General features: G+C 32.2%; 1 protein-coding gene and 1 long non-coding RNA gene across 6 annotated transcripts; one reads left to right on the top strand and one right to left on the bottom strand.

Annotated features, from left to right (window-relative positions):
* The first annotated feature begins 4,705 nt into the window (after nucleotides 1–4,705).
* On the top strand, nucleotides 4,706–9,425 carry LOC107959606 (uncharacterized). 2 transcript variants are annotated; one of them, XM_016895693.2, is made up of 4 exons: nucleotides 4,706–5,066; nucleotides 5,163–5,268; nucleotides 6,390–6,601; nucleotides 7,818–9,425. In XM_016895693.2, exons 1-4 carry the CDS (start codon nucleotides 4,878–4,880, stop codon nucleotides 9,090–9,092), a joined length of 1,782 nt encoding a protein of 593 aa, XP_016751182.2. In that variant the 5' UTR covers nucleotides 4,706–4,877; the 3' UTR covers nucleotides 9,093–9,425. The 2 variants fall into 2 exon arrangements, with proteins under 2 accessions (XP_016751182.2, XP_016751183.2); XM_016895694.2 differs by having other exon boundaries at nucleotides 5,003–5,066; nucleotides 5,163–5,237.
* Nucleotides 9,426–10,787: 1,362 nt separating this feature from the next.
* Nucleotides 10,788–12,777, bottom strand: LOC107959608 (uncharacterized). 4 transcript variants are annotated; one of them, XR_001700845.2, is made up of 4 exons: nucleotides 12,542–12,702; nucleotides 12,329–12,453; nucleotides 11,217–11,302; nucleotides 10,788–11,074 (listed from the first exon to the last, which is right to left on the bottom strand). It is a non-coding gene; the product is annotated as an uncharacterized lncRNA (long non-coding RNA). The 4 variants fall into 4 exon arrangements; XR_005927556.1 differs by having other exon boundaries at nucleotides 11,217–12,453; XR_001700844.2 differs by having other exon boundaries at nucleotides 10,788–11,302.
* Between the last annotated feature and the right edge of the window lie 77 nt (nucleotides 12,778–12,854).

The following is a 12,854-nucleotide window of genomic DNA, read 5'->3' as shown; positions in this document are numbered from 1 at the left end:
TTTTGAAGCAGGTATGAATCGAGGGGTGAGGGAGTGGGGCATGTATTGTGCCTTTGCACGGAGACATGCTTCGTAAATGATGGAGAAAAGAGGGGTGATCATGTCTGCAAAAAGATGATCAACAAGAATGGGATTTGCCTTGTGTGACGTAGAGGGGGAAAACAGGGTCGTACTTTGATGTCTGCAAATGTCACGTTGGGGACCGTACATGCGACTCATCTAGTCATCTTGTCTGTCACGTTAGCAAGTGGCATTGAATGTGGATATAATATAAGTGAATGAATGAATGTGGCCATTCATATTTATAACCAGACAAAGTTAGCATTGTTCCAGATAAGAAAGGCGGCTCCATGAATAACGTGCCTTGAAAATGTCTCCTCTCTTTTCGTTGCTTTTTATACAGTAGCTGAGATTATGTCCGTAGGATCCACTTCGGTTCGACTTTAATAATTTTGTTTGATTTGTCTTTTGAGATTTTTAGATTATATTTTAATTATTTTTTTAAAAATTTATATAATATTTTTTAAACTATTTTTAATACAAATTATTTAGTAAAAAAATAAATAAGGGTGTCACATTATTTTGTATTCTTTTCTAATTATTTAATGATATTTTAATAATTTGTTTTTACATTGTTGATACATAATTTTAGTAATTTTTTTTAACTTGAACCTTAAACTTCGAACCCTAAATTCAAAATTTTGAACCCCAAAATTGAATCCCGAATCCTAAATCTAAAACCCAAACTCTAAAACTTGATAACTTTATTTTTATTATTTTATTGATATATTTAGATGGATTGGAAATTTGCCCATAATATTAATATCAATTTGCACTGGACTTGGTTGAATTTTTCTCATATAACTTTGCGGGCAAAAATATCTTTTCTATTGTGATACTTATTGATACATACATTGATGTTAATGTTTACCAAAATTTTGAAATTATATTTTCATACATATAAATCCATATTTAGTTTCTTAATAGAATATATAATTTAACCATCTCCAAATATAATTTTAATATACATATATGTTAATATTATATGTTTTAACTGATTTAATTTATCATAATACGGATTTGGAGATATAAGATTTGAATTTCTTTTTACGTATTTGGATAAAATTTAGGATTCAAACCAATATATTAGCTTTATTTTTTAGATAATATATTTAGATATCTTTAGTTTTTAAATTTTTTATTTAAACAAAATATTTATACTTCTTAAATCCAAATATTTAGTGATTTGGATATCAAGCAAATAATTTAATCAACTTGAACCCAAATTGAATATTGATACTTGAACTTAATGCAAATAATATACAGTTTCGAACATTAAACTAGATTTGAGGTTTTAGATTTAAATCATTCGGGTTTTTATTTTCTTTTTATAATCGGAAGTAAGGATGGGGTTGTTAGGAATTGAACTCAAACTCTAATGTTATAAAACGCAATAGTATTGTCACTTGATCAAAAGGTTAATGGCATAATATGATTATTTCTAATTCTTCTATGTTTTTAAATATGTGTTTTAATCACGTGACCACTTTTTTCCCGTTATTTTCATCAAACGATTTGACATGATATATCTTTTAAAAACTTATGATTCCATTATATGCAATGGCGGAGTCAGAAATTTTTTTTGGGTGGAATTAAATTATATATTTTTACGATAGTAAAAATGTAATTTTACCATTTTAATAGTCTATATATTTATAATTTTTAAAAGATTCAATCAAATTTTTATTTAAATTATATTTTTTTACTAATTTAAAATTTGATAAATTATAAAGGTCCTTAATGAAATTTTTTTCCATTTTAGGGGTAAGACCCCTCGCTCTGCCACTGATGACATGTGCTTATTGAAATTTTTAAGTTTAATTTGACAAATATTATACAACTTTCTTTTTCTTTGTCATTTTTCTTCAATGTGCAAAAAATATTGTATATATATTTATAACCACATCACATGTCTGAAAAAGACAAGCTATTTGATGGAATTTGTGAAAAAAAAAAGTTTACTTGAGGGAATACAAATTATCAAATTAAAGTAGGACTAAAATGGTTGAAAATGCATAGTATAAGGACTTTCCCACAATTTGACCCAAAATTAGAATAAGGGAGTTTTACAGTTCAAGTAGAGGTCCCTATGTTAGTAACAGAATTTCATTTTAGTCCCTCTACTACAAGTTAACGGTTTAAATCAATTCTTGTACATTAATAAATTGTTTAAATTAGGACGTTGTTGCAAATTCTGTTAAATCAATATATATACAACCAAATGACGACATATCATATTTTTATTAAAATGGACGGCTAATATGATTTTTTTATGATATGGATTACTTCATTTTATATGCCACGTCAATAAATGTGGATATTTTTTTTATAATCCCTTTAATTATATTAGAATTTTAATTAATTTTTATTTTTTCGATTTCTTTATACTTTTGAAAATTTAATGATATTTTTGTTATTTTAAAAAAATATTACTTTTTTAATTTTTGAAAATAATTATAAATTTATCATTTTTTTTAATTTTAAAATATTTGAAGACATAACATATAATACAAAATATTTTTATAAAAAATGTCATGTCAACGATCTACTTAATAAAAAATTGATGTAACCATTTAACCGTACATGTCAATGATTTAATGAAATTTTTGCAACAATGGCTAGAGGAAGAACTTTTGGACTAGAGTTGATCATGGGCCGGGCGGCCTGACCCAGCCCGAAGACCCGCCCTCAAAAATGGGAGGGTTTGGGTAAAAATATAGGCCCGAAAAATGGGCTTGGGCAAAAAAATGAGGCTCGTTTAGAAAACGGGCCGGGCCTCAGGTAAGAGTTTTTTGGCCCGGGCCCGGCCCGAATTATATATTAATATATATTTTTTATTTTTTAAAATTATTTTAAATTTTTAATATAACTATTTTTTTATTATATTGTTAATTTGTGTATTGTTTTAAGAATTGTTTTAGTATTATTTTTATTTGTTTTAATATTTGTTTTTATGTTTTTAAATATATTTGATTTATTATATTTTTAATTTTTTTTATTTAATAAAATAAGAAAAAAATTAATATGGGCCGGGCTCGGGCTTAATAATTTTATTTCGGGCCGAGCTTGGACAAAATTTTAAGCCCATATTTCGGGCCGGGCCGGGCCCGGGCCTAGTAGATGGACCTAAATTTTTATCTTGGCCCGACACGAACCCGGCCCGGCCCGGCCCATGATCACCTCTATTTTGGACTCATCATATGTTATTATTGTATTTTTAGAACATTTTTATAAAGAACTTATATTCTTTAGCAATTATTTTAACTTTAATTAAATAAATTAATTTGAGATAAATAATAAATAAAAGAGCTAATTCTTATAAAACACTCAAATGAAGAAGTTAAATCTAAAAAAAAACTATCTTTATTTGTTTCATTGGCTTTTATAAAAAGCGGTCACCTCTAAGCCATTCGACAACTTCAGAAGTTCTCTGAAGGAAAGATTTTGAAGACTCTAAGTTCTCTACAAAGTCTCAAAAAATCTTGAAGAAATTGAAGAACTCGAAGAAAATTTGATGAACGCCATAGTAGTTTTGAACACAAGCTCTCCCCAATCCGATTCAGTTGCACCAACAAAAAAGAGGCAAAACTTGTTTTAAAGATGAAGTCTTGACGACCCTTTGAGTAGACTCAACCATCCAAGATCAAGTTTCAATGACCATTGAAGCGAACATCATTGATTCAAGATAAAGTCTCAACGCAATTTGAATCCAATTAAATCATATTATCGAGCAAGCATCTCACCAAACTCAACTTCAAGATCAAGTCTCGACGACCCTTGAACCAAACCACATCTTTCTAAGATCAAGTCTGTATGATCGTTGGATCAAAGCCAAATAGGAGAGAAGAATCAAATGAATTTTCATTGTAATTAAGAAATATCCAAATATTGTAACTTCTTTCAAAGTTATCAATAAATTTGACTCTAAATTTTTAAGTTAATATTTGATGCGAAATTTGTGTCTACATAGTGTTCTAATTTGGACTATTTCTTAATGTACAACATTGCTTTAAGCACTTTCTTTTAATAAAGGAAGGACCAAAATGAATTTCCCTACTAATATAAGGGCCTAATAGAATTTGACTTGAATTCTATCGTATCAACTAATCTTAGCCTATACAAATTTGATGCATGCACAGATGAGATGAAACATATTTAGTTAAATTTGCCAAAATCGATAAATTTTCAAGTTTGGAAGATAAGCCAATTTGTAATGTATTTTTGGATGAGATACAAATATTTTTTAGTTTAGATGTCTTTGTACATATCGAAAAACTATCTCTTAGCTTTGCAACATATTTTGAAGTACTTTATTTCGATTTCAGGAGCTTAATTATGATTCTAGACGTAATTAGTATGAGAATTATGAGTTTTGAACTTTAGGTTAATGTTCATAAATTGGATTAGATGAAATCAAGGCTCGATTTTACAATAGGCTCGAACTCGATCCACTAAATATAATAAAAATATATTATTTTATATTTTAATAATTAAATTTAAATAAAAATATTTTCAAAAGAATATACTATAAATTTGGGCCAGGCCAGCCCGAAATAAGCACAACCCATTGACAGGTCTATTGACCTGTAAGAGAGAGTCGGTTTTAAGTAAGTATAATAAAAGCCAGATGCAGCTGATCACTACTCTTCTTCGAGTCTCAAATTCCAGTTTCCCACTCAATTCCGTAATAAAATACTTCATTTTCCCCTCTTTTATCTTCCTTCCTGTGGAAGCTTTGAGGGAAGAAAATCCAAATATAAAGAGCCCCAAATTCACATGAATTTTCCCAGTCATAATCAAATAATCATCAAGCAGAGATGCCAATCGAAATGCCCAAAGGGCTGCCTTTCTCAGTGGACACGTTCAGTCCATCTTCGAAGAGAAAAAGGCACCATTTCTTGACCCATGCTCATAAAGATCATACTTCTGGCATTTCCTCTCACTTTTCCTATCCAATTTATTCAACTCATCTCACCAAATCCCTTGTTCTTCTACACTATCCTCAGGTTTTGCCTTTTTCTTTATCATGGTTTTGGAATTTGGAGAATATTTTTTTTCTGTTATCTGATCCTTTTCTTTCTTTTTTTTTCGTGGTTTGGCAGCTTGATGATTCTTTGTTCGTGGGAATTGAAGTAGGGGAATCCATTGTTATCAACGACCCGAATGGGGAATTTCAGGTTACAGCTTTTGATTCTAATCATTGTCCTGGTAATTTATTCATTTGATTGATTTCTTGGTCTATTTTGTTTTTTTATAGATTTATTATTTGGGAATTCTTTGTTGATTACCTGTCAGCATTGGGTTGTTTGAAATTTGATTGTTGTGATATGGCTTTAAGTTAAGAATTTTCTTTTGTAGGGTTCATGTATGGCAACAATTATAGGATTTTGTCCTTGCTTATGCAAACAAAATACTAAAGGACTCTGTCTGATTGTTATTTATTTATCTTAATTTTCAAAAGCAACAAGGCAACAAGTGTGTTTGGATGCTAGAGTGAATTCTATAGTTTTGAGAATTAAAATTTTAGTTGTCTTGACATTTATTTGAAAAAAAAGAAAAGATGTTGCAATCAGTTTTATCTTGGGGCCATTTTCCTTTTAAATCAATTATCCTGTTGCTTTTGTCTTATAACAAATTATTTTGCAAGTTAAAAGCTAATAACAAAAGGCAAGTAACAAAAATAATAATAAAAGGAAATTTGTAATGGTTTGCATCCTAAATTAATGTATGCTTTTGAAGAGGATCTTGATGTTTGCATTAGTTCCGTTATTGTTCCCATGTAGTACCGATCTGGATAATATCTAGAGATCACTACTTGTCATGATGTACTCTAGTTGGTCTTTTGTGATAAAGAGTATTGGATTTCTAGTATAGCAGACAATTCTCATTGAATTAGAAGAAGAATCTCTTCACAATTTACTGATAAATTTCTATATAAGAATGGATTCAAGCATCTGAGCTTCTGACTTGATAGATTTTATGTTACCTGGACTCATGGGTGAGTGTTGGATGCTGATATATGTTCAACATAGGTATTCTCAGTTTTTTATAAGTTTTTGCATATATTTAGAGGATCATACCTATATCGGTTTCCAAATTATGTGTCAGACATAGGTACTTGAGGGAAAGTGGAGAGTCAGGTAACATCGTTGAAAACATGACACTTGCTTTGGTTGTCTTTGAATTTTAGAAATTTAAAATTTTGAAGATGATGCTTTCTGCTTTTATGAAGTGGTGTGTGGTTTGGGGATGGTTTGGTAATTATCTCTATATGAATAACCTATTGTGATTTGAGAAAAATTTGTATTGACATATAGTATGAATTTCAGGAGCAGTTATGTTCTTGTTTGAAGGCAGTTTTGGTAACATCTTGCATACCGGAGACTGTAGACTCACCCCAGAGTGCCTCCAAAATTTACCTGAGAAGTATACTGGCAGGAAAGGAAAAGAGCCACAATGTTGTTTTGATTATGTTTTTCTAGACTGCACTTTTGGTAGATTCTCTCAAAATCTACCCAGCAAGCATTCAGCAATCCGTCAGGTAGTCCTTGTTTTCTTAGTGGTTTTCGTTTTAATTGTCTTGTCATTGTAGGCCTAATTGGAATTTAGAATGTTTTTATTGTTCATTTCTCATGAATGCCGTACCAACTTAAGAGTAGGGGTGAGCAAAATCCGATTCGGTTCAAAAAACTCGATAAAAAATTTAAATTTTGAATTAAATAGTTTGAGTTATTTGAGTTAATCAAGTTATTCGGATCAACTCAAATAAAAAATTAAGTTTTTCGGTTTAACTCGAATATGAATTACACAATTCGAGTTATCCGAAAATCCGAATAAAAAAAGACAAAACTAGGTAGTTTTGATAAATGTTTACTTTATTAAAAGTTAAAATTCAAAATAATTAAGTTAAAAAGGTAAAACTACGTCGTTTTGATAAATATTTGCTCATTAAGTTAAAAGACTAAATCATTATATTGTTCATGTAGTTAAATAATCTTGTACTTCGTTTACTAGTTAAATAATCAGTCCATCTAAACGCCACATTAAGTATAAATAATAGGATTCGTTAACTCGACTCGATTTGACTCGAAATTTTTTGACTTGATTCGATTCAATTCGAAAAAATTTCAAACTGAGTTCGGTTGCTAAAATAAGATTTGTCAACTCGACTAGCTCAAAAATTTTTGACTCAATTCGACTCGACTCGATCGAATACTCACTCCTACTTAAGAGAACCACTGGGATTTGTCTACCGTAAGTGGACACTATTTTCTTTAGTCTAACATTTCAAATGGGGAAGGCGGTGGGGGGAATTCCTCTGCATTTTTTTCTTGTTAATTGTGATGTTTTATAACTTAAAATAAGGAAATATTTTACATTAGATTTCAGATATTGCTTTTGTTAATAATGCACTGAAGCTGGCAGAAGTGAACACATGCAAGCAGCCGCATTGTATTTTGATTGTAGGACTAACGAAAAAATAACACCATTTGACATTATTCCTTAACAATCATAATATCATAAAGACGGCGACAATGTTTATAAGAAATGGATTGGCATTCACTAGCAATTCCTAAAAATATGATTAAAATATCAATTTTAATTGTTCTTTTGTCATTATTTTTATTAGTCTTAGTGTGTCATAGTTTCATGAGGGTCTATTCAGTTGTTGATATTTTCTCTTATCTTTGTTTTGACTGACCTTTGAGGACTGACTAACACTTTGGTTGATACAACATTTTGTACCCTTGAATTAGGTTATCAATTGTATATGGAAGCATCCAAATGCACCCGTGGTGTATCTAACATGTGACCTTCTGGGTCAGGAAGAGATTCTGACTAGTGTGTCCAAAACCTTTGGGTCCAAGATTTATGTTGATAAGGCAAACGATCCTGATTATTTTCAATCACTGAGTATCATAGCTCCTGAAGTCGTTTCGGAAGATCCAACTTCTCGTTTCCGGGTGTTTGATGGTTTCCCTAAACTCTCTGAACGAGCAACAATAATGTTGGCAGAGGCCCAAGCTAATTTTCAACATGAGCCCCTCATTATACGACCTTCAGCAATGTGGTATGTATGTGAGGAAGAGCGTTTAGAAACAGTTAGTCGAAGGAAGATAAGATTTAATGAAGCAATAAAGGATCAGTTTGGTATTTGGCATGTCTGTTATTCTATGCACTCATCAAGGGAAGAACTAGAGTGGGCTTTGAAACTTCTTGCTCCTAAAAGAGTTGTATCTACAACCCCCAGCTGTCGAGCAATGGAGTTGGATTATGTTAGGAGGCACTGTTTTGATTCCTACATAAATTCTGATGATTCTCTTTGGAAGCTTCTGGACATTGACATGGAACCATGTCCACAAGTAAATTCACCTATCAAAACTGTAGCTTGTTCTCCCATGGTTGAAGTATCCACCCTAACTTGTGTAGAATCTGAACTGCAGCCTATTAATGTATCATCTTGCAAGAAAAGGCTCTTGATTATGGATCCTCCAAGCAAAAGGCCACCTGTAACACTTTTTGGTCGGGCAAGGCTTAGCCTCCATGATCCTAATTTTCCACCTGAGGAAAAATGCATATCTACAAGAGACAACCCTCTTTATGTTGTCAATGAAATGAAGCAAGTAGTCATAATCCAAAACACCAATGAAGATTCTGAGAATAGATTGCAAAATGAACTGATGGCAGAAGGCTCTGCACTGCAATGTAAGAAGTTGGTGACTACGGAAACTTTCGAGGAAAGATTAGAGAACAAGTTAGATGCAGTTCAAACTGTTATGCAAAGTGAGGAGATGAGATGGGATACTTACCATCAGTACAGATATGAAAGCAAACAGGCTGATGAGACTACAATGCAATGTGAGAATCTGACAAGGAAGGAAATTAACAAGTGTTCTTACTCTATCGGATATCCAAAGGGCTACAGTGAAAACTTCCGAAAGTTGTACCGGTCAATGAATGCGCCTGTGCCTAAGCCTCTTCCCTCTTTAGTGGAGCTAAGGAATGCCATCAAACGGTCCAAGAGAATTTAATTTGTTATGTTATGTCCCATGAAAGACACAACTCTACTGGCTTTCAGACCAAAGTTAATGCTTGCCTGGTGAAAATATATGTTACTTGCAGAATGATGCCGGGAACCATCACTGCCCAAAGTAACATACCAGTTATTCGTGCATCGCAGGTTGGAGCCAACTGTGTTTTAGATGAATCCGGGCAAGGTACCATGGGGTCACCATTATTGTTGTTGTACAGATATTCTTTCTCTTCAGAATAATAAGGGTGTATTATTTGTGATTCTACACTTAAATCTTATACTACAAGAAATACAAACAAGGGGTAGGTGAAACCATTAATTTTTTCTTTAATTTCATCTCTTAATCACAAGAAAGCTATTTCTATATCAATTGATTTACTATTTGACTATCATGGACTATCAATTGGGATGAAGAATGGAAATAAATAAACAATGAGCTGGTTTTTATCGGGACGTATTTTGAGATGGTGAATCAGCATTATTTCCGTGCGGAATGAACAAGAACCATAGTAGTATGAATGCATCATGATAACTCGGTAAGAATTCTCGAATTTTGTCATGTTCTTTGGCATTGGGCACTATCAACGAAAGAGAGAGCTCTCCATCAAGCATCAGCCATCTCGTAAGTTCCTTTTTCAACTTGTCTCCCTTGTTAAAATATATATTTGAAACATGTAAGCTTAGCATTGTGGTTAGTACTAATATGTCCAAATTGGTGCAGAGCTTGCTGAAGGTGAGAAGTTTATGATTTGCCAATGCTTCAGTTGGTGTCAACAGCAGCGGTATCATGACCAGTCATCCAGTGACAAAATCTGCTTGGCTAATACAGTATTTGTAACTCATGGTGAGTCAAAACTAAACTTGTTCTTAGGTTTGGCCCAATTAAAATTTCAGCCTATTTGTTAGGCCTGATTTAAAAAATAAACTTAAAATTTTGTTAAAACTCGATTCAGTTAAAAATGTTAAAATTTGAGTCCAACTCACTTGTATTAATTTTTTATATTATTTTAAAAAAAATATGTATACTTAAATAAAATTAAGATATGTACAATTTAACAAGCAAATATCTTTAAAATAGTAAAAATAAAAGATAAAAAAACACCAGATTTTTTTTTAATTATGTAAATTTAGGCTAAGCCAGGCCAAGTTTATGCTAAAATGGCTTACTCAATGCGTGGCCTATTTTTTAAACGGGTTTTAATTTTTAACCAAACTTATTTTTCGGTTTTATATTTTTATTCAAATCTTTCCATTTTTCAAGTGGACCTTCGAATTGGGCCGGGTGAGCCGGTCAAGGACAGGTTAGTCAGAACCATATGATACCATGGAAATGAAAAATGAATGGTATATTGAGATCATTTTAATGGGTGGGATACCACCTTTGAGAACAGGTTCACAATCTCTCATAGTTGAGCTTCTCTGACAGAAAACAATAACAGGAACGCAACCATGGTTGCTATAAATGCTTCTAATTAAAACAAAAATGTTCAGCAAATTGCCAAGTTTTGTTACTTGTGACTATCAATAGCAATAACATGATCTGAGCTGAACTTTGCTAAGCTCATTAAGAACCAGCAGGGCATCAAAGCTTATGGGAAGAAGAATTTTTCTATGGTTTTAAACAGAATTTATATATCTATTTATTTTTCAAAGGATTAAACAGATTTCAATTGTCAAAATTGGCAAAACTACGTATAACAATAAAGTATTTCCATGATAATCAAATCAAAAGTACGATCATATATACATATAAAGGTTGTGAAATCATTCTGGAAGCAATAAAGTATATATGGTACCTAATATGACCATTTGTCCTGAGAGCTCTTTAGTGAACTTCGTAACCCTGGCAGAATCTGTAGTTCTTGTGCCCATTGCAGAGTTCTGGACTTCATGGGCAGCATCCTCATTCTTCGAGGATGAAGATGTTAACTTATTAACAGTTGTATTACCATCACAATTATTTGTATTTCTGACCCCTCCCTAAAAGAAAGGAATGCTTTTCAGTTACTAAAATCACGAACCTTTAAAGAAGTCTAAAGCCACACTAGTACAAGACTAAATCATCTTCCCGTATTGTCGTAATAGAATACATGAAAGATACTACAGTCACTCTAAACCTGACCTCCATGGATGTGTCCATGTCATCACTTGTACCAGCATCGTTCTGTGAGAACCTTCTTTGACAACTAGGAGATCATTCTTGTGAACCTGAATCATCAAGAATATCTGACCTTCTGGTCAATAATATTTTACCAGGAATACAGCGACCCTTAAGCAACATTAAAAGATGCACAGAAGAAAATTATTATTTGTTGATGAAGCAATAAATATGGAGTAAGCAAGTGCATGAAGCAAAGATTTTATTAACATGTAGTCGTAGCATTTGCTCTTACACTTAAGATAATAAAAACCACCATAAATTTCGAAATCCACATAGGCAAGGTAATAAAGGCTATATAACACGACAAGGGAACTTTACTGCAGAGGAAATTTTTTCAATTTGACTTCTTAACAGCGAAAGAGAGATTTGCATAAAGAAAAACAACATTGCAACCCATGTTAGCATTGATCTTCAGCCAATTTACGTACCGCAACCCATGTTAGCATTTCAACTAATTTACGTTAAGAAATCCAAGCTCAGCAATATTACCATTCATAAGCATGGGCAAACAAGTTGTAACATTTTTGTTCCATAACCTTTATGAACTCCCCACGTTTAGTAACTGTCCTTTTCATTATCAGGAAAACCAAGCTAAAAGACAAGGGGTAACCCTTTTTGAACCCCTGTGATGCCTATGATTACCCAACAACAATGCCATGATCAAATTACAACATACACCAAAATATCAGACGTTTTTAGGGAAAAATAGATAAATACTATGATCTAAGCACAAAGACGAAAGGATCATCTTCCAAAAGGAAGAGAAACTGGGTTATGCCATTAAGTAGAACTTGTGAGATCTGGCTTTAATTCCCAAAAGGCGTTTTTAAGTGCAAACCGCAACAAATTAAACCCAATAAACCTAATTGAAAATTTTTGCGAATTCAAAATTTCCCCCTGAAGAGGAAAAAATCTTCCGCGTGAATTCAGAATCAAAACTGAAATTCGAAAGATCAAAAGGTATTTCTCTAAATCCAATGAAAAAAGAACAATCCAGATTCAAACATTGAGAAACCAGAAAGAAAATAGAGGAAGAAAAGTAATGGGAAATTGGAACGATTAGAAAGAGGTACCCTTGGACATTCTTGAGGGTTTGATTGAACCTGGTATCAAGGCTTTCTTTGTTACGCTGATCTTCTTCGCCATGGCTGCTGCTGTTGTTCTTTCAAACCCCTCTTCTTCTTGCTCACTCGAAATTCTACACAGGTATATTGTTATAGGATTTAACTTAACGAGAATGGTTAAGAAGAGAAAGTTTAAATAAAATAGAGAAATTTCATACTCACCCAATTATCTTTGAGATTTGTTGAAAAGATCTCCGATGGGAAGCTGAAGAGGATGTGAGATGGTAGAAAAGGAAGAATAATAATTTTGTACATTACTGGAATATGTTTAAAAGCTAGTTTGAGTGGTTTTATTGTGTTGAATAAGGTAGGAATGGCTAAGCCATTCACGTGATAAATTAATTTTATAAATAAATTAATATAATCTTTTATCGAGCTGGAATATAAGCTAGTTTTTGCTTTTTCATTGCTTTTGCAAAAGTACGCAAATTTCAAAGGAAAAAAGAAGCTCCAAATAGATTAAAAAATATTAGAG

Source organism: Gossypium hirsutum, chromosome A05 (assembly GCF_007990345.1).
Source record: "Gossypium hirsutum isolate 1008001.06 chromosome A05, Gossypium_hirsutum_v2.1, whole genome shotgun sequence".
Lineage (NCBI taxonomy): Eukaryota > Viridiplantae > Streptophyta > Magnoliopsida > Malvales > Malvaceae > Gossypium > Gossypium hirsutum.
This window is presented reverse-complemented; position numbering and strand designations above follow the sequence as displayed.

Bases quoted from the DNA above. Each gene is read 5' to 3' on its own strand.
- LOC107959606 (XM_016895693.2), top strand. From the start codon at position 4,878: ATGCCAATCGAAATGCCCAAAGGGCTGCCTTTCTCAGTGGACACGTTC. The intron at 5,269-6,389 runs GTAATTTATTCA...TATGAATTTCAG, and splicing joins TGATTCTAATCATTGTCCTG to GAGCAGTTATGTTCTTGTTT. The intron at 6,602-7,817 runs GTAGTCCTTGTT...CCCTTGAATTAG, and splicing joins AGCATTCAGCAATCCGTCAG to GTTATCAATTGTATATGGAA.